The sequence below is a fragment of the Camelus dromedarius genome, chromosome 11 (assembly GCF_036321535.1).
Source record: "Camelus dromedarius isolate mCamDro1 chromosome 11, mCamDro1.pat, whole genome shotgun sequence".
NCBI classification, from domain to species: Eukaryota; Metazoa; Chordata; class Mammalia; order Artiodactyla; family Camelidae; genus Camelus; species Camelus dromedarius.
This window is the reverse complement of record NC_087446.1, coordinates 7826352-7852833: the sequence shown is the minus strand read 5'-3', so window position 1 is coordinate 7852833 and position 26482 is coordinate 7826352. Positions and strand designations below refer to the sequence as shown.

The 26482-nt window shown below is 56.3% G+C and overlaps 1 protein-coding gene across 2 annotated transcripts in view; it reads left to right on the top strand.

Annotated features, from left to right (window-relative positions):
* The first annotated feature begins 6871 nt into the window (after window positions 1-6871).
* Window positions 6872-26482, top strand: part of CACNA1I (calcium voltage-gated channel subunit alpha1 I) — a 107124-nt gene continuing 87513 nt past the window's right edge. For both annotated transcript variants that reach the window (XM_064491430.1, XM_064491429.1), the window contains exons 1-2: window positions 6872-6996; window positions 16971-17227. In XM_064491430.1, the coding sequence (XP_064347500.1) occupies window positions 16995-17227 (233 nt within the window). In that variant the 5' untranslated portion in view covers window positions 6872-6996; window positions 16971-16994. The remainder of the gene's footprint in view (window positions 6997-16970; window positions 17228-26482) is intronic.

Sequence of the window (26482 nt, the reverse complement as noted above, 5' to 3'; positions counted from 1 at the left end):
CCCTAGATTTTCCCATCTTCCTTCTCCTCTTTCTTGTTCCTTTTCCTCTTGACTTGTCTTTGACTTGACTATGTCTTTCTCCCTTTTGAGTGCATTTGAGAGAGAGTATTTTTGCTTTTGTGTTTGTGTTTCTGTGAACCTAATAACACTCAAGTGGCTGTGTATACTTGAGAGGGAGTGTGAATCTGTGTGAGTTTGTGTCTTGCTGTGAGGTGTATTTAATAAAAATTCTATTTGGGTGTACGTGTGAGGCTGTCTGTGGTGTTTGTGGGTCTGAGTGTGTACACACAGGAGTGTGTGATTGTGTGTCAGTGTCTGTGTGTTTTTTCTTCTTTGGGGGGTGCAGCTCTATGCCCTGGAAGTGAAAGCAGTGGAGAACCCTTCCCTAGTTTTACCCAGAGGTTTGGAGTGTAGGGGAACTGCCAGGCCCCTAAAGACTGGGAGCAGGGTGGCCATAGGCTCCAGACTATCTAGAGAATGGACACAGGCTTGGCTTTTGGGCTCTGTTCCTTTCTGCTGTGTGACCTTGGGCCAGTCTGTTAGCCTCTCTGGTCCTTGCTTCTGCATCAGAGGAACATGATGACACTGCCCACCTTGCAAGGCTAGAGGTGAGCAGCAAGGGAATTCATGGGTGTAGAGGTGGTGAGGATACGCTGGTCACCGGAACACTGGAGACCTTTCCTTCAGGTGTATGCTTTTCTGCCTCAGTGGGCTGGCTCATTCTGCTTCCATAACTATGTATTTATAATTTGATGTTCAACCAGAATTGGAGGCTGGATCCCCCCCACTGGAAGTGTCCCCCTATCTTAATTTGTGGGTGGCCATTCTCACCTTTAAGGCGTATCCTGAAAGCCGCTCTCTGCAGGAAGTCTCCTGGGTCTCTGCTGAAGATGTGCCTCTGCATCCCCCATCCCTCTGTGGCCCCTCTCACACCTGCATCATGGTCCGTGTCTCTGCCCTCAATGGAGGGATTCCTAGAAAGATTTTACGAAAGGGACCATGTGTGCCCTGGGGATGGTGTGGGAGAGTGGAAGATGAGAGATAGATGGGAGGGACTGAGATAAAGTGGGGCAGCTTGAGCCCCAGGCTCTGCTCCACTTCACCAGAGGGAGAAGTGTCTCGGCCCTCAGCTGGGTAGGGGGCCCAGATGTCAGGGGCCATTTGCATCAGGGACTAAGGGATCTGCTGAGAAAGCATCAGTCCTCTGGCCCTAGAGCGTGTGGAGACGGATGAGCAATGCTCCCTCCCGGTCTAGTCACTACACAACAGCCAGGGTGATCTTTTAGGGTCTGAGTCACATCATGTCCCTGACTACCTCACTTAAAGTGACCCCACCATCCTCAGTGTCCATCTGTCTCCACTGCTTTATTTTTCTCTAGAGGCTGATCATATCTGATGTACTATGTATTTCATGTATTCATTTTGTGTATTTTCTGACTTGCCCACTACAGTATAAGCTCTGTGAGGGTAAGGACTTCGTCTTGTTCACTGCTGTACCCCAGGGCCTAGAACTGTGCCTAGCACCTAGCTGGGGCTCAGAGAGGAGCTGCTGAAGAGACAAAGCTGCTCCGTCGCACCTCCTGTGTGATAATCATTCATTCAGCCATTCACTCATTCAGCAAGCCTCTGCCACCTGCTCTATGCCCAGCTCTGCCCTTCTTTGCAGGGGTCCAGTCTGGCAAGGGCAGGACAGAGTGCAAGGCCATCAAGACAGGGTTGGGGTGAGGAGTGAGGGGCCTCTGAGTCGGTCTGGTGTGATGGGCAGAGAAAACTGAGCTGGGCTTGAGGATGGGGAGGCACTCTCTAAGTGGAGACATTTGATTGTGGCTTTTCATACCCTTCCCCCTACCCCCCAAGACCAAGGCCAAACAGAGGGCAGGACTGGGGATGATTCTCCAAAATCTAGAGTTGGCACAGGCATAGAGCTAGCCCCAGGACTCGGGAGCTGGGCTCCATGAGTCTTCCCGGGATGGGGTGGGGGTGATGCTGGTTCCAGTTTTTAAAAAGATGAGAACCTTAAAAGAAAGGAGGAATTTGGCCACCCTGGGAGGCCAAGGAGCTGCTCCCTTGAATATCCATCCTGAGCTACTGTGGGTCCCAAGGTTGCCGGGCAGAAGCCAGCCTGGGCAAGCTTCTCCAGCCCAGGGCCCCGCTCCCACCCGCACAGCCCCCAGTCATCCCTCCTTGAGGGCGACATTGAAGGTGGCTTCCTGGAGGCCTGACTGCAGGGGTGCCAGCCTTTGTCCAGCCAAGGATAAAGGGAAGAGTTGCCTGCCCTATTATTCTTTCTGCAAGCAGCAGGAGGGGCAGAGAGATAAAGGCAGTGAGACTGAGAGCGTGTGTGCCGCCAGTCGCAGACTGCTGGGGAATTAACCAGTCCTGTCCATTTGCCCCCAGACTGGATTCTTCAAGCCCCAGCCCGGAAGGTTCTAGGGCATTAAAGGCTTCTTTTGGCTGTAAGTCAGGTGCCCCCCACCTGGCAGGAAACTGGGGGTCCTGAGATCTGTCCCCTCTCCCTCTGCCCTTCTCCAGCCAGTTCCTGGGCAGGTGGGAGACGGGTCTCTACGCTCTGTCTCTCTCTCTCACACATACACACACTCTCACACACTCACTATGGCATAGAATCCTGATTCTGCCACTCATTAGCTGTGTGACCCTGGGCAATTTACTTAATTTCTCTGGATTCTGGTTCTCCCATCTGTAAAATGAGCTTCATGATCCTGCTCACCTGCTGCCAGGGTTAAGTGGGTGAATAGAGGAGATGGGCACATTTCCGGGGGAGGGAGCCCTGCTCCTTAGCTGGGTGAGACTCTGGACCCCCACCCACCCAGTCAGGGCAGGATTCCTGTGGCTGCAGCGACTCTGGAGGGCTGCCAGTGCCCTCCTGGGCCCCTCTGGCTCTGACCTTTGCTTCCGCAAGCTTAGTCCTGTTGGGGGATGGACTGGCTGGCCTGCCCAGGGCTGGCCTCATGCACATCAGCTCCGAGGGGGATTCATCCCTTTCTTCACATCCCCACATGGAAAGCCCCACTCTCACAAGGCATCTAGCAACTTTCCTGGGGGCTTGTGGGGAGAGACGACTGGAGCCTCCCTTCTGGGGGCTCCCTCTCCCTGTGACCCCACCTCCTCATCTTCTCTCCTCTCCCTTCACTCTTTACTCTCTTCCCTTCGAAATTTCCAGTTCTTCTCCCTTTCCCAGTCCAGCCACAACCCTCCAGAGGGCTCTGGGTCCACCTTGGCCTCTCTGGATCCATCACGCGCCGGCCCCACGACATTTGGGAGGCCCAGTATTTGGCCTATCTTTCCTCGGCACCTGACTCCAAATCCTCTCCCTGTTTCACCCACAGTCAGAATTTCTGGACCTTTCCATCCTTTATCATGTCCTTCAGCCCTGGCACAGGCCTGGTACCCAGTAGATGCCTAATAAAAGCTCTTGGATTGTTGAAGTTCATTTTCTGCCATTGATTTTCTCCTATCCCTAGCTCCTATCCTGGTGGGCTGCTCCCAGGGCCTGGTTCTTAGGCATCCAGGGTACTGCTTGGGCTAAGAGCAGTCCCCCTCTATGCCCCGGGGGACTGTGCTCTAAAGGGGCACAGGGCGGCCAGTGTGAGGGTATCTCAGGCCATCCCCTCCCTGCACTAGTAGATGGGGTCACTCTGCCAGTTTGGAATCCTAGAAACCTTGACTCTTCGTTTTTGAATCTTAGAATCCAGAATCGTACTTAAGAGTACAGAGTCTGGAGCCCGTACCCGGGAATTCAAATACTAGCTCTGCCATATATTAGCTGTGTGACCTTGAGCAAGTAACCTAACTTCTCTCTGCCAATGGTTGCTCATCTGTAAAATAGTAGTGACAATTTACAAGCCTGTGGAAAGGATCAAATGCATTAATATTTGTCAAGGGCTTAGACCAGGGCCTGGCGCAGATAAACACTCTGTAAGTGTTTGAGAAATAAATTAGCGTGAATTTTGAGGATATTGGAATCTTTATTTCTGTGCTCTTAGGATCTTTAGGTCTGGAAAAGACCTCATCTCGTGTCCTAGGGCAGGAATCCTGCCCCAGCTTCCTTTAGTCCCAGCTTGCTTGTCCCCATTGACAGATGCTCCCTACCCTTCCAGCCACTAGAAATGCTAGAAAGTTCTCCTAGGGGATGGAGGTGAGTCTGGGCTTCTCTGCCCAGCAGCTGCTGGAGTCAGGAGTGGGGGCCCAACGTGGGTTGGGCTTTGTCTCTGGGGGCGGGGATAGGGAGCCTGGCCCAGCTGTCAGGTGGGTGCACTAGGGGATTCCAGGCCGGGGCCCATCTCACCTTCATCCTGGCAGGAGCTTGGCAGGCCCCTGCTCCCAGGGCCTGGCGGGGCCTAATGAGTGTGTGCGGCGGCTGCAGCCTTCTGCAAATACCAGGCACAATATAAATAGCAATAATGAATAAATGAAGCTCCTGCAGCCAGTGAGGGCCTCCAGGAGGGACTGCCGCAGCCTTGCTTCTTGTGGAGACCTGGAGTTGCAATCCCATCCCCCAGCAGGTTTGACGGTCACTCCTCATCAACACTTCTTCCATGACCTCTCCATGTCCCCAGAGCCCATCCCTCTGCTGAGCGGTGGGGTGGGCAGAAGAGGGAAGGAGTGGACAACAGGCTTTAGTTGAAGCATAAAGCAGGTTGGACATAAAGCAGGACTTCCTGCCGGTGTGGATGCTTCAAGGAGGCTGGGGAGAGGGTGTTAGTCCTGCCGGGACAGGGAAGGGACTAGGGTCATAGAGGGGGGCAAATTTCTCCTTAAATCTGAAAAAGAACTTTAGATGATCAGAGATGCCCAGAGAGCAAAGGAGCTGCCCCAGGAGGTGGTGGGATCTTCGTCACCCCAGGTATGCAAGATGCGGCTGGGCAGTTGCGTGGGAGGCTGTAACTGAAAAGACCCAGTCCTGAGAACTCACCATCTGGTGGCTTCTCAGGGTCCTAACCAGCCTTTGAACTTAATGAAAATGTTGCCAGACGAGAATGGAGAGAAAGCGAGCAGTACTTGGCATCTTCTCCCTGCCTTGCTGCCTGTTCCCTTTCACTGTCCCAGGCCTGGGGATGTCCAGCTGGGCACTCAGCCGGTCAGGGCACTGGGAGCCTACTTGTGCCACCTTATTTCTACCTCCTTGCCTTTGCATATGTCCTTTCTCCCTCCTAGATGCCATTTCTCCACCCACCTCCTCTCTTATTTCAGTCCTACAAGCCTTTGAGGCCCAGTGTAAGCCTCTGGCCTTTGATGGGGCCTTCCCTGAGACTCCTGATCTGAAGCCCACTCTGCTCTGAAATAAATCCGTCCCACCCGTGGACACCTTCTGGCCTGCTCCATCCATGCCTCTGAGACCTTGCATAGCCTGGTGTGTGCTCATGTGACCTTGTACTGTGGTCTGGTGACAAAGATTTGCCTTGTCTCCCTGGACAGATTAAAAGATGAGTATTTGTTGAGCACCTACTATGTGCTAGGCATGGTGCTAAGCCCTTTTTAAACTGTTCTCATTCTGCAAAGCGTGAACTTTTATCCCCATTTCACAGATGTGGAACCTGAGGCTCAGAGACTTCATGGGGCTTGCCCAAGGCTCTCAGTCAGGAAGTGGCTGAGCTGGGATCAGATCTGAGGGTATCTTCCTCCAAAGCTCTGCCCATCTGCCAGACCAAGTAGTCCCAGGGCAGGCCTCAGTATCGCTTTCCTTCACAGCCCTAGCCCAGCAGGGTGCCCCTCACATTCTTCAAGGAGATGAGGTGGGGGTGGAGAGCTGAGATGAGGTTTCTGACCTCGCAGGCTCCTGTGACCCAGGGGAAGTGGAGAGGCTGGGGTATTTGCAGTTGGAAAAAGAGGCATCTGTTCCACCTGGAGGCTCTCTTGGACGCCTTCCTGGAGGAGGAAGCTTTTCTGTCAAGCCTTTAGGCTGGGAAGAAGCAGAGTATGGATGAGAAATGGGGAGGTTGTCTGGGCTGTGGAGTGACCTTTGGAGCTGAGTTCCAGCCGGGATCCACCGTGTAAGAGCTGATGGTCTTAGATGGGCAGCCCCTCACTGGGGCAGTGAAGGCCTCCCTCCCGCCTTCTCACAGCATCTCAGGGAAAATCCGGAGTATAATTTGGCCAACCAGGCACCTGGGACTTGGGGGTGGTCAGTAATGGGGTCCCTCCCTTTTTATGCATGACGCAGCCCCCATGTTGAGGGGGTAGGACCCTCCCCCAGGCACGACCCGGGATTTAAAGGAGGTGGCCACAAGGCTGGAGGCTTCCTGCCTTCTGGGGAGAGGTGGGGGCTCACCGGCCGCCGCCGTCAGTCTGTCTGTCGCCTCCACGCCTCCCCCCTACAGCGTCCCGCGCCTGCAGCTTTCCCCGAAGACATTTGGTGTCAGTATAAGGACGGCTCTGCCTCGCACGCGGCGCGGCTCGGTCTCGCCGCCGCCGCACGTCCCCGCACCGCCGGGCGCTCAGGCTCCTCCGCAGCCCCCGCCGCGCGCAGACCCCGCGCCTCGAGCCCCGGGCCGGAGGCGCGAGCCCAGCCGAACCGCGCGAGGGACGCGGCCCCGACCCCGCGCCCCCGCCCCGGGCCGCCGCCCGCGCGGCTCCTCTCCGGGCACTTGCCCGCCGCTCGGTCCCCGCAGTGCCCCCGCCCCCGGCCCCGGCCCCGGCCCCGGAGCGCCGCGCTCCCGCCCGCCTGCCCGCCGCCCGCCGCGCGCTCCAACTCCGGCTCCGTCCGCGGCTCGTCCGCGCCGCCGGCTTCTCGCCGCCCGCCGGAGCCGCGCCGACACTCCCGCCAGCCGGCCGCCTCCTCCCGCCATGGCCCGGGCCCCAGGGCCCGCCGCCCACCGCCCGCCGCCCCTCGCGCCCCAGGGGCTCAGCTGATCCTGAATTGGCGGGGGGCGGCTGGCGGGGCTGCGGGTCCCCCTCAGTTTCCGGCTTCGGAGGGACGCGTCGGCCCGGCGGTTCTAACCTGAACGACCCCCGCTGCCCGGCCAAGTCCATGCCAAGGTAGGTGGGGGTGGGGTGGGGGGAAGGGGAAGGAAGGGAGGGCTCCGCTTCGATGCCAATTTCTTGGCGAGTCGGATTCTTTCTTTATTGAGGCGTTTATTTATTTATTTCTGGGGACAGGTCCCCCCACCCGCTCGTGCCCATCAGGTCGGACCCCCATCCCATGCCTTCGGGGTAGGTGCCCTGGGAGGAAGGACGGGAAACTTTGACCGGTCCCTTCTCTAAGGCCACGAAAGTTCTCTCGGTGCCAATGCTGAAGCCGGCTGAGCCAGCGCTGCAGAAATTTATTCAACAAGTCAGGCTGCCGGCCGGGGGCCCAGGCTGTCTGTCTGTCCCGCTGCCCCTCCGCTGCTGCGGCTGTGCGGCCAGCGGGACCAGAGCTGGTGTCAGTGTCCAGGGGGCTGAGCTGGGGGTGTTGGCGGAGGGACAGCGGCAGCAGGGAGACTGAATGGGGGAATCCCAGGCAGCGTTTAACTTTCCTCGAGGCCGTGGTGGGAGCCGGCCCCCTCCCTGGTCAGCACCCAGGGGGTCCCCAAGGCCTCCCTGTGTGAAGCCAGGCGGGGTCGGAGCTGGGACTCTCGGGGGTAAAAGGAATCCTCAGCACGTTGGGGCTGGTTATATAATGAGTATTTATGATGACTGGGTTTTAATTGTACGCTGGGTGGTGTGTGGGGGGATGTGGGGGGCAAGAGGCCTTGGCAGGGGGTGAGAAGGCCTCTGGGGGGAGGTCATGCTGCCTGGGGGAGGGGGCGCTTGGATGGGCCCAGGCTGAGGCAGCAGTCAGCTGCTCTGCTTCTGTCTTTCTTTCCCTTCAGGGTCCTGGGGGCTCCTGAGCGTTGGATGAGATTGGCATCTGGGGAGAACCCTGAGCTGTATTCCAGCCGTGGGAGTCTGTGTTTTGGGGCCAGGTGTGTGCGTGTGTGTCCCTATTAGTGTGTGTGTGTGTGTGTGAAAGAGAGAGGAAGCTTGCTTGCGTCTGTGCCGTGCAGTGTGATGGGGTCTGACAGGCCACGTGAGGAGTGTCCTGAGGGCTGGGGTGCTCAGGTTGCCCTGTGCAGGGAGCCAGTCTGTCCTGCTGTCTCTCACTGCCTGGGGGATTTACCCAGCAGATAGCGGCACTGTCTGGGGCTAGGATGCTGTGCCGATGAAGCCGTGGGTCCGTGGTCTAGGCCCCATGGGAAAGGGGCTGGCTGAGGAGTTCCGCCCTGCTTCCCCACGGTCTCAACCCTCAGGCCTGGCCCATGCCCCTCTTGGATCCATGTCACCCCTCAGCCCAAAGGACTGGCTTTGGAAACTGTTGTCCACCCTTTAGAACAAACTTTCTGTTCAGGCTCCAGTACCTGGGCCTGGGATGGGGACTGGGCAGGAAGTCTGGAGACCTCCCTGTCTCCTTGCCACCTCTACTGTCCATGCTGAGACCAGAGGCAGGGGATCCAGTGGGTGACAGGGCAGGTGGCACTGAGCAGGACTGATTCTGGGGCTGCAGTCTCGGAGAGGAAGAGGAAAAGAGGAGAACATATGGGGGTGTTGCTGAGCTGGCTGACACTAAACTCACCCTCCCAACACGCACCCTGGGCCAGGTCACCACGCCATGACTGCTGCACTCCCTTCCTGGCTGCTCAGAGCTGCCCAGGCCTGTCTCTGGAGCACCTGAGGGATAACTTGGGGGAGGGGCTACCAGCCTGCCTGAAGGTCCCTCCCAGTTCCTTTGACCAAGGTTCTCCACCCCCTTCCCCTCACCCCATTCCAGGCGCTTCTGAGAGGGCATCTCCTAGGCCCACCAGGGGGCACCAAGCAGCAGTTTCCAAGTCCCTGTGCCCTGGCTCCCCTTGACCTTGGGTGGGGAGGTGGGAGCGGAGAAGCCCTCCTCTCCCACTCTCTGTCGTTGGCTCCGTACAGACAGCTTGCGCCTCGTGAGCTTGCAGCCAAGCTGGAAGCAGTTGCAGAGACTGGCTTGACTGCAGCCTCCCTGTGGTCCTGGACCCAGAGTCACATCCTGAACCCGCCAGGGGGTCGCCTCCGACTCTCCTCCTGTTGTCCCGCTCCACTGCTCTCTCTACCACCCTCACCCTGTGCCCCTAGTGGGGCTCCCCAGGGCCTCAGCGCCCCCACCCAGGAAAGTCTGTTTGTGGGCATCGCTCTGTCCCTCCCCCACCCTCAAGAGGCTCCCACCCCCAGCAGCTTCTGAATGCTTTCCAAGGTAACAAAACAGGCTCTTGCGGGGCTCCTTGATTTGCGGCTGTCTCCCCCTCAGCTGCTCTGTTCTCTGGGTTCCCAGCCCCGGTTCAGGGTGCTCGAAAACTACGGCTGGAAAGAGAGGCTGGTGGGCTGGGTGGGGGCTGCAGGGAGACCCCGTGGGCTGCAGAGGGAGCAACGCCCTCCTCCCCTCTCCTCCACCTCCTCTTCTCTCCTGGCTCCCAGCTTCCTTTCTTGTCCTCCCTCCCTCTTGCTCCTTTCTGACCCCTTCCTTCCCTCTTGTTCTTTTCTGCAGAATGTTTTCTTCCCGCACGTTACCAAGATGTGCTTTTGCCTTGTGTCCTCAACCCCTGTGCTTCTAGGAGTCCTCCCGCTGGGCTGGGAGCTCTCAGACAGCCCAGGGAGCCAGGTGCATGGTCTGTGAGTCCATGCTCCGTCATCTGTGGTCTGCGGGTCTCTGCGAACGTGTGAGTGTGGGTCTTTGAGTCTGTAGGTCCATGGGTGCGTGGATCTGCAGATCTGTAGGTGTCTGTGAGCCTGTGAGTTTGTGGATGCAGGATCCTTGGGTCTGTAGGTTCGTGGGTCTGTGGATCCTGATATCCAGGAAGGTGTGGGCCGAATCTCTCCCCCTCATGGCTGCCATCTAAGGAGGGAAGAAAACAGATCTGATTTCCTTCTCTCTTTCTCTCCTACATTTATTAAGCACCTATTTTGTGCCAAGCCCCGTTCTGGTCACTGGGGGACATAGCCATGAAGAGAAGGGAACAGACAAAGCCTGCCTTCTTGGAGCTTCTGTGCCCCTGGGAGGGGCCTGGGGCATCCCCCATGCCAGGTGCCAGGTGGGCACACAGCCATAAGGCCTGATTTCCTTGTGTGCTCTCAGAAAGGAAAACCAGGGCTATGTTTGATACAGGGGGGAGGGGGTACAAATCATGGAAGGCTCTGAAAGCACTAGGTGTTTGGATGCCCTTGGAGCGAGTGCTGGGCTCCTAGGGCTCCTTGAGCAGGAGAGGATGAGAGGGAAATGGTTTCTCCAGGGTGGAGATCACCATCTTTCGGGGCTGAGGTCAATACTGACCTGGCCCTGCCTTGCAGACCTTCTCCCTTTGTCTGGGAGGCCCTCCTGCTGCCAGCTCCCCCTTTCCTGCGCTCTTGCCAGGGCGGTCTCACTGACGATGCTTTTTGAGAAGAGCATCAGGGTTTTCCCTTTTCTCACCTCTGACCACCGGCCCTGAGGAGCCGCCAGGACTGCGTTCCACTTGCTGTTGGTCCAGGACTCAGGCCTCTTCCCTGGGTCACCCAGCTTTTGTCCCGGCCGGGAGAACATGAGCCGCCCAGGATGACAGGCATGGCCCCGAGGGGCAAGGCACTCAGCATCACGGGAGCAGCAGCTTCTCGTAAAACTGGGATAATAACTTCCACCTTACAGGATTTTTGTGAGGCTTAGAAATGTCTGCACAGTGCCTGACATGGGGCCTGGTGCAGTGAGGCTGTTTTTCTTCCATTAAGGTTCTTTCCCAATCGTTTTCCCCATTTGCCTTCCCTTTTGTGAGTCAGAGAAAGCAGCGTGTTCTGCGTTTGATACAAGAGGAAATGAGGCTTGGGGAGAGGATGCGATGCAGAGAGGGAGGAGCTGGGACTTGAACCCAGGCCCTGAGACTCTGGAGCCAGTGCTCTTTCTGCCAGAATGTCTCCCTTCCATCAGGGGCCACATTCATCCTGATCTGTTAGCTGAGGACCCAAGGCCCTAGTTACTGCAGAGTGAGTGAAAGATGATCAGCAGAGTCACCTGCTGGGAAGCGCTCAAACACACAGCCTCACTTGCTGGTACTTGTCATAAGGCCGGGAGCTGACAAGCAAATGGCAATGCCTAGTGACGACAGGACAGGTACTGGGGGTGGAGAGTGGGCTGCAACCCTCTGACGGCAGCCCAGCCTGGGCAGCCCTTTAACTGGTGACCTGGATTTGGACCTCCCAGATCCAAATCCTAGCTCTTTGACTGAGTAGCTCTTGGCCTGGGGAAAATCCCTTAACCTCTCTGTGCCTCAGTTTCTTCACCTTTACGTTGGAGAGAGCAAAAGTGCTTACTTCATTCGGTGGGATGAGGTGCCCAGCACGTAGTAAGTGCTCAACAAATAATGTTGGCTATGATTCTTGTTCACCGTCATCGGAGGGGTTGCTGATCCAGTACGTTGCACACTGCAAAGCTGGGAGGGCTAGCTGTTGATTTTGGTGACAGAACCAAGGTGACTGCAATAGGTGGGCAGGCTTGACTGGTCAAACCAGAGCAAGTTTTGTGTCAAGTCCTTCACTTAGAGGCCAGATTTTAGCCATTCCTCTTTAGGCTAGAGGAGCCTTGACTTGGCTGCAACTCCTCCGAAGATGATCTGAGGAGACCAGTGGACCACATGCCCCATAGTTGCTACAGTAACTGGGTTGCCAGCTAGGCTCTGGGGCTCCCAGGCTGCATCAACAGAGTTCTCTCTCTGCCCCTGCAGAATCAGGCAGGGACCTGTCTGCTCTACTCTGAGTGACTTGGTGCAAACCTCGTCCAGCCCTTGCAGAGGGAAGTAGAAAAACTCAAGTGTGATTGGGGAGAGGTCCCAAGGAACAGATGATCTGGAAATCCTCACCAAAGGAATAGATGAGGGAGCTGTTGACAAGAGGCCTGGGGCAGATAGGCTTGGGGGTGGGCAGGCCACTGTCACACATCTGCAGGGCTGTCATGCGGAAGAGGGAGCGACAGGGGGTTCCAGGGGCTCTGAGATGCCGGCTGGAAGATTCTGGGAGACAGGTTTCCGGCAGCCTCATAAAGATTTTTCTACAGGCCACCAGATGCAGGCTCTGTATTGGTGGGTGTATGTGTGTGTGTGTGTGTGTGTGTGTGTGTGTGTGAGTGGGTGTTGTGTGTGTGTGATAATGAGTGTGTGAAGTGTGTGAGTGCATGTCTGTGTGAGTAAATGTTTTTTGCGTCTGTGTGTGTCATTGTGTGTCTGCGTGTGGGTTTGTGTATATCTGTGAGTGTGACAGTGTGTGAGATGTAGTTCTCTGCTACTGGATATTGTGTGAATGTCTGATTGTACGTATGTGTCTCTGTGTGTGATTGTGTTTGTGAGTGTGCGTGTGTGCAGCTGTCATTTTTGTGCTGGTGAATGCGTGTGGTGATGAATTAGGCCACTTCAGGGGTCCCATTCTTTTCCCTTTGCAAAGATCTGGAGCCCATAGGGTCTAAAGTCAGACACTGTGTTTCTGGGCCACCTAAGTTTCAGGGTTCTGGAATTTCGTGGCTGATGGCACTGACAAGCATGGGAGACCATCGCGGGCTTATTGTGCACTGTTCGCGGGTCTGATGGTGTGGTCAGGGGCTTGTGAGTGTTACCCCAGTTCATCCTCCCAGCAGCCTTGCTGCAGAGCAGCCGTCACCCTCATTTTATCGACAGGGTATCCGAGGTCCCTGCCAGGCTGAGTCGTGTTGCTAAGGCGGGTTGGTGTCAGAGCCAGACTCCGACACAGGTCTCGGCTTACAGTGCCAGTGTCCTGAAACACACACTCTAGAGTCTAAGGGAACTGTCATTAATATCTTGGGCCTCTAACAGGCTGGGTGATTCTAAGGTATTCTGATTCTGAGATTCCTGGATTCTAGAATTCCCAGAATGAGTTTGTTGTTCGTTCTTCAAGCGGTGACATTAGCTGATGTGTGGTTGTTGACAAAGGGGTAAACAAGTTGCTTGCCCATGTTCACACACACACACACACACACACACACACGGCCTGGAGTGACCAGGCCAGGCCTCAGGTCTTTCTCCACCAGGACTCTGAGCTCTGCAGACACAAGGCTCCCCAACAGCACACTCTGAAGGCTGTGGAGTGCCAGCTGGGAGACTCCGGGCGGCAGGTTTCCCCATAGACTTGGGAAGACTTGGAGGATTTCTACTCATACTTGGGGGGGTCTTGGCTGGACCAGTGGCTCTGTCTGCACTGCCTGCTGACTCGGCTGGGAGGGAAGGACTTGTTCCAGGGCACCTTCCCCTGTCCCAGGGTGGTGCCTGAGATGGTTCAGTGCTTGGGCTCAGGGGTGGCTGACCTGGACTGGGACCTTTACTCTGCCCTCTGCTAGTTGGCGACCTTGGGCACTGCTGGACTTCCCGGTCCCCAGTCTCCTCCTCCACAAAGTAGGAATGAGCACGGACTGTAGATCATGGAACTGTGTGGGAGTCCACATAAACACTGACTGGCACAGGGTCAGACTCAGTCAGAGCCTCTGTAATGCTGTGATGATGGTGGTGATGGTGATGGCGGTGGTGGTCATGATGGTGTTGGTGTCGGTTGTTGTTGGTGATGGTGGTGGTCGGTGATGATGGTGGTTATGGTGGTGCTGGTGATGGTGGTGGTGACGGTGGTGATAACAAATAGGGCTGGGGTGGCAGCCCCTGGGGATGGCACAACCGGCCCCATGCATGCTTGGACATTCACTTTCATGGGTCCTAGGGAGCCTTTCCATCCACATCACATTGCCTCTTCACAGGGGCTTGCAGAGGCAGGTAGGAGGAGGGCTGAGCTTTACAGAGAACTGAGGCTTCAAGGGGGCAGTGGAGTCAGGACTGGGGGGTATGTTCTAGACACAGTGGGGTCCTGCTCCTGCCCCTGTTCGTGGAGGCCAGTCCAGTTACGGCATCCCCGCCTGGGGGGCCACCCTCGGAGCGCCTGGAGGGAGGAGGCTCCAGCTGTGGGGGCAGCTCAGACTCTGGGACCAGATGAACCTGAGTTTGAATCCACCAATGCTGCCACCTAAAGCAAGTCCTCTCGTCTCTCTGAGGCTCCATCTGCAGACAAGTTGGAGCCCAGGGGGCCCAGCTGCCTTCTCTCCAAGAGCTTTCAGCCATGGGTGGACAGGAGGTGGGCTGCAGGCACAGAGCAGAGGGAATTGGGGATGGGGAGCAGGTCAGAGGGAGGTGGTCTGGGTGGGCACTGGAGAGTGAGCTGGTGGCCTTGGCAGTCATGGTCTCTAAGAGCCCCACAGTGTGGGGGAGAGGTGTGAGAACAAAGGAGAGCAGCACAGTGTGACAGCATTAAACAGGGCCAAGTGAGGCGAAGGGAAAGTCAACACAAAGCGGACGGAGCTGAGCGCGAGGAGAGGAGGTGGCTGTGTGTGGTCCCCGAGGCCTTGGCAGCACTGTCCACCCATGCAGTTGCAGTTTTCGCAGTGCTGGGCGGGGTGGCATCAGGGCCGATGCAAGGCCAGGCTCTTGCCTCTAAAATATATCCAAATCCACTCCCTTCTTTTTCATCTCCACCAGCATCCCAGGCCAGCCCAGCCCATCTTCCCGGTCTCCCTCTGGCCCTCCCTGCTCCACTCCTGTCCCTCTACCCACTCCCCCTTCAGCTTATAGAGGGATGGCTTAGAAACACAGATCAGAACACACCACTCCCTGCATCAAAACCCTTCTGTGGCTTCCTGTTGCACCTGTAATAAAACCCGAGCTCCTTCCTTGGGCTAACGACAGGCCCTGCCAAACTCTCCAATTTTGCCTCCTGTGCAGCCACACTGGCCTCATTTCTGTTCCTTACATGTACCGAGTGTTTGCACATGCTGTTCCTGGTACCTGGAGATTCTCATCGTTTTTATCTTAAATGTCTTTCTTTATAGAGGGCAAGGTGGGTTCTCTCTACTCCCACCTTTCTCCCTTGTTTATTTACTTCCCAACACTTTTTATTTATTCAACAAATATTTATTGAGCACCTGGTGTGTTCCAGGCACTGTTCCAGGTGCTGGGGGACATAGCAGTGAATGAGACAGACCACAGTCCCTGCTCTCTTACAGCCTTCTTTCAGGTCAGGAGACAGACACTAAATCATAAATATATAAATACGTAAATTCTACATTATGCTTGGTGATGATAAAAGCTGTGGAAATCCAGAGAGAAAAATTAATTGACCCATGTGCCTCCCTCCTTTTCTGGAGTGTCGGCTGAATGAGGGCTGGTGCCAAGTCTAATTAATCACCAGAAGAACCCCAGATCGTGCACAGTGCCTGCACATAGTAGGTGCTCAGGAAATGAGCCACATTGTTGGCCAGATTAATGAATTGTCAGGGCCTGGGAGAACGGGGGATGGGAGTTATGGGGAGCGTGCTCCAGGGAGAGGAGACAGTATAAGCAGAGGCCTGGAGGAGGCAGCTGGCACTCTGGGACCTGAAGACGTCTGGTTTGGCAGGAGTGAGGGGCCAGGGCAGGGAGTGGCAGACTCTGAGGCTGGTACGGTGGTGAGCAGACCTACAGCCACCCCGGGGAGGATGTTTTTCCGCCCAGTGGTTAACACGTGGCGGTTCGAGGTGCCTGGGAGCTTATGTAAGGCCCATGGCTGTTTTTCTGGAACTGAGAGCAAAGCCTTGAGCTCAAGAGAAAACTCTGCCTCGCTGACCAGCCGGGCGAAGTGGCAGGAGGTGCCAGCTCCCGCCTGTTGCCTCCAGGAGCCAGAGAAGTGTCCAAACGTATCAGCTCCAGGCAGCTCAGCCCATAGCTCAGAAGTCACGGGCAGCAGCTGGGTGGGTGCCAGGGATTTGGGCCTCATCTCTGGCTCCCACTGCCCAGTCTGGCACTACTGGGGTGCCAGGGCCCAGGAGACCCCGGTGGGTGAGGGTGCAGGGATCGGTAGCCTCTTGGGTGAGGTGGTGAGGGGCAGGCCCTGAGGAGTAGGACTGGCTGTGGAGGGGGTTGAGCGACCACGGTCAGTCATCCCCGAGTCAGAATGGCTGGCGTGGGCTTCTGACCCTAGACATGCCCTAGTTCAGTGTGTAGCCTTGGCAGCCTCCTCTCTTCTCAGTTTCCCCATCTGCTAAATGGGCATAATAATGCTTCTGGGGTTGTAATGAGCATTAGATGAGACGAGGATGTGGAAGTATCTCTGAGTTGAACTCAGGACCAGCTACATGATTTGCAGGGCCCAGTGCAAAGTGAGAATGTGGGCCTCTTGATCAAAAAGTACTAAGAATTTCAAGTTGGTGACCGCAGAGCACTAAACCAAGCACAGGGCCCTTCTGAGTACAGGGCCGTGGGTGGTTGCCCAGGCGACACACCCAGGAAGCCAGGCCCGATGGAGTTCTGTCTCTGCTGTTCCCTGGCTGTGTGTCCGTCCTGTCCCTTCTCTGAGCCATCCGTTTCTCCAACTGTAAAGCAAAAAGATTGATGTGTGTTAGGTCCCTGGGTTCTCAGCTTTGTGAAGCAGTGAGTAGGGGAGGGGGTCCCTGGGTTCAACTGTAGGCCTTGGCTCAGGTCTCACTTCCTCAGGGAAGCCTGCCCTGATTCCCTCCTGGCTTGCCCAGGTCCTCTGGTATCTGGTCCCACAGTACCTCAATCTCTCCTTTGTAACACATGTCATCCTGGCAGTAATGTCTGTTACAATAACTTTCACGTTTTTCCTGCAAATTTTCTTTACCTTCACACAGTAAACAGTCAACTCTAGTCTCATTAAAAAACAAAAAGTAACAACAACAATTAATATCACAGCTACATTCTAAGAAGGTTTTATTCTCCCCACTTTTCATCTCTCCAAACTGAGGCTCAGCAAGGTTACCAGACTTGCCCCAAGACCACCAACCTAGAAGTGGATTCCAGCTCGGTTGCATCACCTCTTTCCTAGTCATCACGGCCAGAGTGAGGGTGAGGGGCCCGGGGGCTGGAGCTGGGCTGTCTGAGCCGTGCTCCCTTATCGGGGGAGGCGGGTCGGGGCCTGGATGCCAGGCCTGCCCCCACCAAGTGCTGCCTCTTTTTCTTCCGCAGGGCTCCCTGCTTAGCGCAGACGACATGGCTGAGAGCTCCCCGCCGCCCTCCTCACCTGCTGCAGCCCCGGCAGCTGAGCCAGGAGTCACGGAGCAGCCAGGGCCCCAGAGCCCCCCTCCTTCCCCTCCAGGCCCTGAGGAGCCCCTGGATGGAGTCGATCCAGACGTCCCTCACCCGGATCTGGCGCCTGTTGCCTTCTTCTGCCTGCGACAGACCACCAGCCCGCGGAACTGGTGCATCAAGATGGTGTGTAACCCATATCCTTTGTGCGGCCTGTGTTGGTCTGGGCCCTGCCCAGGGCCCGGCTGTTCTCTCGGGGCCTTGTCTGCCACACCTTCCTCTGGTCAGGAGGTCCGAGGCCTGGTGGCCGTGAGCCAGCTCAGGTAGTGGGTCCTGGGAGACCTCCAGCCATGGGGCTCGGACTGCTGAGGACCTGGTGTCCTGCTGATGTGAATGTTCTGGAAGTTGCTGATGACTGTGGGGGTCATGCAGCACCTGGCTGGTTCAGGAAGTCCTCAAGTGTGAGCCCCAGGCCTGTGCCCGGACTGTAGATGCAGAGTTGAGTCAGACCCTGGCCTGTGGACAAGCTCGTAGTGACTGATGGTGACCACAGGGGTGATGAGAGCCTGATGGGGAACTTGTGGGCACAGACCCGGGGGAAGGGAGCTGACCCCAGCCTGCAAGGCGAGGTTCCACCCACCTCTTACTCTCTCTGTTGTGCCTCCGACTGGGGCTGGAAGGCGGCAGGGAGCAGCCTCCTCACAGATTCACAGATCTTCCTGCCTCCACGTCTGCCACGGGTTGGCTTGCGTCACCCCCTGCTCAAGCCCCTTCTCCATTTCCCATTGCCCCGAGATCCTGCCTCATTTCTCTTGCTCTGCTTCCCCTGTGCTCTTCCAGGCCTCAGGGCCTTCTCAGTTGCTCTTCCCTTTGAAATCCTTTCCCTTTCCTGGCCACATCCTTTGTTCTATCCTTCAAGTCACATCTTAAGTGTCACCTCCTCAGGGCAGCCCTCTGTGATTCCTCCTCATCGTCTCCATTTGTTGTCACTATCTAGTGTGGGATTCTGAATCTAACATTTCCCTCCTTCAGGGTGCTGTCAGGTGACCAGGACACAGACTGAGCCTGTCTTGCTCACTGTGGGACCCCAGCACAGTGGCTGGTGCACCGTGGATGCTCCCTCAGTGTTCCCTGGGGGCATATCAGCGGTGTCTTTGCAGGGTCTCCAATAATGACTGGAGCAGAGGCTCATTCATGGGATACGCAGGCGGGGCTTTAGGGTGTGGGGGGCTGCCTTTGATCAGGTGCTGGGGCTCCAGGATTCTTCCCTGGCCAGAAACCTCCCTCCCCCTACTCCTCCCTGGGAGGGGGCAGTGTTTAACCTGGGGCTCCACAGTGGGGGCATGGTTGGCACTTTGAGTGTAACGTTGTTTTGTGGTCTGTGCTATCTGGCACATTACAGGATGTTTGGTGCCTAAATATTGGTAGGTAGTGGCCCTCAGTCACTGTGACAGCCAAAAATGACCCTTCACATTTGCAGATGTTGCAGGATTTTGCTCCCCCTCAAGACCCCAAAGGCACGGTGGACATGTCAGCATCAGGGTCAGGCCAGCAGGCCCGGGGTGACGGGGAGGGGCAGGGGGGCAGGGCTGTGTGGGAGCTCTGTCCCAGACAGATGTCCTGAGCACGAGTGTCCCTGCTGCAGAGGGGCCCTGGCTCAGAGCCAGCTGCCCCTTGAAGCTTGGTGCTCCCTGACTCAGTTGCTCACCCAGCACAGAGGTAGGCCCTGAGTCACCGCCTGACTCACTGGAGAGCCAGAGGGCTGCTGGGACCGTCCCTGAGCTGGTGAGCCAGGCTGGGAATAGTGGGCACACCCACATGTCAGCACCACTCCCTGCCTGGCCCAGGCTGTGAGTGTGCCCTGGCAGCGGGCTTTCCGCTGGGGGGGCTCTGGGTCTGAAACGTCAAGGGATCAATTGTGCTGTTTGACTCATGAGTAGGTGATGTATAGAAAGCACTGGGGACCTGAGGGAGACAGATCCACGGGCTGGTTCTGCCTTTTATTTGCTGTGTGACCATAAGCCAGTTTCTCAGCCTCTCTGAGTCCCAGTTTTCGCACCTGTCACATGAGGATGATGTTACCCATTTCACAGGATAGCACTGAAGACCACAGCAGTGCATAATACACACGTGAAAATGGATCTTTGTAGATTAGAGAAACTGCATATGTGTGGTTATCACTTTAAAAAAATATTTATTTTTGTTTTGTTTTAGGGGGAGAGGTAATTAGGCTTATTTATTTGGTTATTTATTTTAATGGAGGTACTGGGGACTGAACCCAGGGCCTTGCGCATGCTAAGCATGTGCTCCACCCCGGAGCTGTACCCTCCCTACTGTGATCATCACTCTTACTACCCGAGTCCAAAAGGTGAACAGGGCCCTCACATATAGCTGATGAAACCCTGCTCATGGTAGATTCGATAAGACACTGGGCACCAAGTCTTTTAGATAGAACATAATGCCTTCAGAGGACATTGTTTCTGGGGAAAATCAGATTCAATCTCTGTTATTTAGGTAAATTTGTGCCAGTTATGCTGCTAGTAGCCATGCCCTCATCTGTGCAGTCATTGCTAACCGATCATAGCACCCTCCAGCAGGGCATTCTGGCAGCATGACTAATTAGGTGGAAACCTATTTTCCACCCTAGATTAGACTTTGAGAACCTTTCTTAGGAGCGTAACCAGCTGCATGCGGGAGAAGGGCCAGTGGTGGGTTGTGCTCGCTCTGGTTTCCCTTCCCTGAGCCTTAGTTTTCTCATCTCTACAATGGGATAATTAAAGATGATAAGAGATGATTCCTGCAAAGCACCCAGCTGTGTGCCCAGCACAGAAGAGGGTTCAGGGCTGATAACAGCAAGAGCTGGCACTTACAGTGCCCAGAATGCTTTACCTGCATTATCACCTTTTAACCCTTATAACCACCCCAAGAGGTAGGTGCTGTCAGAGCCCCATTTTACGCAGGAGGAAAGTGAGGCTCAGAGAGGTTGAGTAACTTTTTCCAGGTTGTGCAGCCAGGATATGGTAAAGCTGGCATGAAAACCTCAATTTCTCTGAATCCCCAGGCTCAGCTTTTACCCAGGACACCGCTGCCACCTGCGGAGCCTGGAGACACCAGCTCTCCACACTCCACCAGAGCAGGGAGGTTTGCTTCTCAGTTCCAGGTGGCTGGATAAAGGTCTTCCTGGGTTCCAGCATGTACGTTCGTCAGGCACCTCACTGCATCCTGCCAGGGGCCACCCCCTTGAGGACTTTGCAGCCCCCTTCCCTCCCGGCATGCTCCTGGCTGCTGCCTCCCCCGCGCCAGCCAGCGCTGAGCCAGCGCTTCTGCTGCGGTGCAAACCAGCCATGCATGGTGGGAAGCCAGTCGGCTGTGAAGGCTGCCTCTCTGCTGGGCAGGGGGAGGGTGCCAGCCTGAGCTGGGAGGCAGGAGACGCCAGTTGCCAGTGACCTTGGACAAATCACTTCCCCTCCTTGCCCTCAGTCTCCCTGTCTGTAGGATGGGGAGAGCTGGGCAGTGAGGTCAGGAAGCGGCTGCCTGGGGCGCCCATTCCCCTGCTGCCCTTGTCAGGAAGCATCTCAGTGGTGTCCGCAGGGACTGGGCGCTGCGCTCCTTGTGGGCAGGCTCACTCTCTGTGCCTTCGTGGCTGTGGTCCTGGTTCTCATCTGCCCCCCTGTCCCACTTCTGCTTGCTTCTGGCCCCCTGCCTGGCTCTGCCTTCTGCTGCTAGGGCTGGGGTCTGTGGGTGCTCATGCTTCGAAGTCCGCCTGGCTGAGACCCCCGCCTTGTGGACCCTCTGACCTGGGTTCTCACTGGGCAGGAAGACGGCAGAGCCCACCGTCTCATCATAGCCCTGCGGTTCCAAGCCTTGTGCTGTTCACTGTGAGGGTTCAGTGTGTTTGCTGAGGGAGTGAACGGGCTTTCATTCATCCATCCTGTGCTCACCCACTTATGAGATCATTCGGCAAGCCTTTACCGAATGCACACCGTGTACCAGGCACGTGCAAGGGAAGGTCACTCTGGCTCCCTTGGAGAGATGGCAGCCTGAAGACCATCAGGAGAGCGGACCTGTGGGATGGTGGCAAGGGATGATGGTGGCCCAGGGTGCTGGTGGGGCCTGGAGAGGAGGGTCCGAGTGGAGGGGTGGCTGCTTTCGGGTTGGTGTTGGAAGGACTCAGAGGTGACTCTAGGGACTGTGGCCTGGTTGAGCGTGAATGATAGCCTGCTCCTGGCTTCTTGGCTGAGAGGCCTTTGTCTTTGCTGAGGCTCTGTTTGCTCATCTGCAAAATGGAAGCCTCAGCAACTCCTAGTTGGGAATGTGGGAATGTCAGAGGGTCCAGTGAGAATTCTAGGGCAAGCACTGACCAGGCAAACTGTGAAGTGCCGAGTGGCAGCACCGGGGCTGATGATGGCACTGGCAGGGGGCCACCTGAGGTGGCTTGGGTGCCCTGGTTCAGAACAAGGGTCCGGAAGGCCAGCAGGCAGCTGAGCCCCACGTCTTTGGTGATGGTCTGAGGAGCCTGTGGGCCGGGCTGCCAGGGAGAGGGGGGGAATGTGCTAATTCCTGGGGGGGTGGGGCTGCCTGGAGGCTGGGGAGTGAGAGGGGAGACAACCTGGCAAGCCCTAACTGTGGGGAGGAGAAACGGGGCTGTTACCAGCAAGAAGACCCCTCTCCCGGCACCCTCCTGCCCCTGCTCTGGTCATTTAGTCCGTCCCCCTGCCTCTGGCGGGCTACCTGTCAGTCGTGCTGTGCCAGACGGGGCCTTGGGCCACCCGATCAGGGCGCTGAGGGCTCTTGACACTTGGGAAGTCCTCCTTCTGACCTCCGCCCTCCCTGCCCTGAGCCTGGCCCCTGTGTCTGGGCCACCCGGAAATCTGGGCTGTGCTTTTCCGCCTCTTCCTGTCCAAACAGGTGGCTCCTGGGCTCACCCCTTCCGCCTCACTGGCAGCTGGCGTCACCCTCCCTGCCTCCCCTACACCGTGGAGAGAGCGCCCGGCCGGGAGCCCAGAGCTGTGTGCCCTCGGGTGAGGGCCTCTCCCCGGACCCACTCTCCTCCCCACTCACCTTCGTCCTCGGGGCCCTGGGGCTCCTGGTGTGGAAGCAGTTTGTCGTCTGTCAAGTGTGTTCCCTCCTTCCCTGCCTTCTTTCATTTGTTTGCTTATTCATTCCTCACTCAAAAGCCCTCAGTGACTCTCTGTCACCCCCGGAGTGACAGATTCCGGGCCTTCCATGATCCACAGTTTGGCCTCCAGCCGCCTTCCTGCTATTCCTCTCCGTGTGCTCTGTTCTGAAGCCCAAACAAGCCGCTGGTGTTTCCTGAACCCTCTGTTTCCCTGCCTGTCTGCCCTGCGATGCCCTCTGCCCCATCCCCACGGTGCCACATCCTGCCGGCCACACCAGCCCCAGCTTCCCAGCCACCACCTGCAGGAAGTTTTCCTGGATCTCAGCTTTTTCCGCTCTAGACCCCCTCAGCCCTCTGTCAGCCCTTCCCTAGCCTAGGAGCTTCCTCCTGCCTCAGGGAATTGTTTGTTCCTTGCCCTTTCCCCTCCACTGGGTGTGAGGCCCCAGACTGCCTGGCCTGTGGCTCTCACTTTACTGTGTCTCCAACACCCAGGCCTGGCACAGATAGGCTTATTCATCACTTTCCGGTTTACAAAGTACTTTCCAGCTCGCCATGACCTCTCAGATTCTCTCAGCCCTCCCGTGCAGTGGCAGGGCCTGGAGAGTGCTAACTCCCCATTCTACAGCTGGGGAGACTGAGGCCAGGGGAGGGAGCATGACTTGCTTGAGGTCACATGTTGAGCACTTGGCAGAGCCAGGGCAGACTGGAACCTGGGGCTCCAGACTCTCAGGCCAGGGTCTGCTCGTGGCTGGAGAAGGGGTTCTTTTGGGGAGGGTCCCCTCCTCCTTAGGCCCTGGCCCAATGGGAAGGCCCAGATGGACGGTAAGTGTTGCTGGAAGAAGCAACACATGTCTGGGAAATTGTCCGTTTCCCTCCATCTGGTGTAGGGAAGGTTGTTTTTCTCAGAAGTAAAAGTCAGCATCAAGCTGTGCTCTGGGGATGCTTATCATGGCCAGAGTGGATGGGACATTCTCACTGGTCAGCAGGTTGGACTGGACAGCCAGTCAGAGGAGCCTAGCTGGACCGGGGAGAGCCTGACCCGTGGTCAACCTCAGGTACGGTCACCTGGAGATTTCTATATAAAGAGAGCTACATATGCAGAAGCTGCCCCTGACCCAGCCCAGGAGCATTGGTGAAGCCTACCTGGAGGAGGAGGCATTTGGCCTGGGTCTTGCTGCATGAGTAGGAGTTTTCCAGGAGAACAGTTGAGGGTGGTGTTTCAGGCAGAGGGACTAGTGTAGAGAACAGTGAGGAATTTAGTGTGGCTGGAACAGTGTGAGGCAAGGGCTGGATAGCAGGGCATGAAATGCCAGGTTAGAGGTTGTTCTTGATTTTGTGGGCCCTGGGGAGCCATTGAAGGGTGTCCAGCAGGGATAGGACGTGGGAACTTCATTTATTAGAGTGGTCGTTGCTAGAGCAGAATGGAGGATGCTTGAGGGAAAGAGACTAAGTTCTGGAGACCAAGCAGGAGGCTCCTGTAATGGATATTGATTGGTTGATTCATTCGTTCATTCATTCATTCAGCGAGTGTTTACTGAAGCCCAGCTTCAATAGTGTTGGACACTGTTCTTGACTTGGGTGGGGACGTGGTGTACAAGACCTGGACACCGAGTCCCCAACCTGATGGGGGAGGCAGAGCCACACCCTAATCGTACTCCAGTGAAGAAGAATGGGGTAAGGACTGGGCAGAGGGACCTTCAGGGGGCCGTGGGCACCAGGAGGATGGAGTGGTCAGCCTGTCCTGCCCGGGGATGCTGCAGGAGTCAGGAGGGACTTTGAAGGGGGTGAAGTAGAGAAAGGGGGAATGGCACCCCAGTCGAGGAAACAGCCTGGTCCAAGGCGCTGAGCCAAGCTGGGGTCACCGGGGTTGCAGATAGGCTGGAATGGGGGCTGGGAGGGGACAGGAGTGGGAAGGATATTCAGGACCCAGATTCTGGAAGGCTATGCCAGAGAGGGCACTGGTGTTCACCCAAAACCCCAAGCGCTGGGTGCATTTCTTTGTCCCAGCAGCTCAGCCGGATCTTGAGATTTGCCCGCTTGACAGTCGAGGCCCAGAGAGGCGAAGTGCTCGCTAGGCCACCCAGCCTGGCGGTGGCTGCGTGGGGCTTGGGGTGGGGGCCCGGGCCTGAGCAGCCAGCCCTGTGGAGCCTGTGAGCCCAGACAGGAGGTCTCGTTGTAACTGATAAAGAGCAGGCGGATTAGAAAGAGGGCTAGCTGGCTAATGAGGAGTCAGCCTCCTCCTGGGACATTTAAAACATGATTGGATTTTTACTCCTCCATCCTGCCTGTGCTCCGGCTCCGGCTTCGTGTCAGAAGCCAACTTTGACCTGTCGCCTCCCTCAGACCGCCTCACAGTCCTGTTGGGAGACAAATGGCCCGATTTGTTTCCCTTGGAGAAAAATCAATATGTCTTTTTAATCAGCCAGGATGTCTTCCTGCGCATCTCCCTCCAGATCTCCTATGGGGCTGCCTTCCACATTTCCATCCCCATCTGTCCTGTGGAGCCATGCTCTGCTCTCCCGTCTCTCTCTTCTCTCCCCAAGTTCTAACCCTGACGCTGGCGATTACTGCTGTGTGATGCTGAGCAAACAACTTGACCTCTCTGGGCGCCACTTGCCATCTGGCTGAGCTACGTGAGAAAGTGGGAGGAGGCTCAGCCAACTGTGAAGTGCTGTAGGAATGTGGGGGTTTGGGGGGCTGGGCTTGGGGGAGAGGCTGCACCCACGTGCAAGCTTTGTGAGCTCAGGGAGGTCACTCCTCTTCTAAAATTGGTGGGAGAAGGTTGAGCTGTATCAGTGATTTCGGTTGGGAGTGATCTTGCCCCCAGGGGACATTTGGTGGTGTCCAGAGATGCTTTTGGCTGTCACAGCTTGGGGAGGGTGTGCTACTGGTTTCCGGTGGGTAAAGTTCAAATGTCCTACAATGCACAGGACAGCCTCCCACAAAAGAATCATCAGCTCTCAATGTCAGTAGTGTTGTGGCTCAGAAATGTTGGCCGAGGTGGTCTCTGAGAGCCCCTGAGGATCTGAAAGTGTGGGAAAATCACGGAGCCGAGGGTCTTGTGGGGCGGAGGGCTGAGACTGAGAGTGGGAATCACTGAAAGAGGAGTCAAGGATGGTGCTGAGTCCCAACCTGAAGGGATTCCTGAAGTCACATAGACCTGGCTTTGAATCCTGGAGCTGCCATTTACTAGAGTCACATGCCCAACCACCTTCCCATGTACCCACCCACCCATCTCCCCACCCACCTTTCTTCACTTCATCCATTCATCCATCCATCTGCCCACCAACCCACTCATCCATCTATCCATCCATCCATCTATCCATCTATCCATCTATCCATCCATCTGTCCACCCACCAACCCACTCATCCATCTGTCCATCTGTTCACCTTTTCATCTCTTCACCCGTTTATCTGCCCACCCACCCACCTAATCCACCCAATCCTTACATCCATGCATTCATCCACCCACATTCCCAACGGCCTGCTTATTCAATCATCCATTGGCCCAACTACCCAAAGGCCCCACCCCACCCTCCTTCCTACCTATCAACTCATTCACTCTCCATCAATTCACTTGTTTGGCAAATGCTTATTTATCCGCCTGCCACCCGCTGAACGCCCAGCTAAACCCTGTGTTGGGCGCCATCACTCTCTCCTTGTACTACTTACAAGGCCTTTTGTACCTGGCTTTTTCTCCTCATCCTCTGCTAGACTGTGAGCTCTGTGAAGACAGGCTCCATAGTCCATTAATGCCTGTCTCTTCTTTAGGCCTGGACCCTCAGCCCCGCACATAGCAGGTGTGCTGCAAAGCTTTCAATGAAGTGCATCCTAGTAAACAAGGTTGAAGGCGGAGATTGTGTGGACAGAGATGAGGCCAGCCAAGAGCCCTTACACAAAGGACTGCCAAGCCAAGGAATTTGGGAATTCTCTGGAAGGCAGTGGGGAGCCAAGGGGGACTTTTGGTTTTAGAGGAGCCCTTGGGCTGCTGCATGGAGGATGTATCAGAGGAGGCAAGGCTGGAGCAGGGGGCTGTTCAGTTACTCAGGAGTGAGTGGGTGCGTCCTGCCTTGGGCAGCGGCGGTGCAGAGGAGAGGGTGGAGAGGAGAGATTTAGGCGGCGCAATGGACAGGTCTCTGAGATGGACATGGGGATGAGAGGGAGGGAAGCTCTGGAGGGTTCTAGTCTGGACAACTGGCAGCATTGGTGGTGGTTGGGGGCATTATTCTTGGGGGCGTGAAATGCAGGGGAGAATTTGGCAGTCTGCGGAGAGTATGACCTATCCCATTTTGGGCCTGATGAATTTGAGGTTCCTGGAGACATCCCAGGGCAG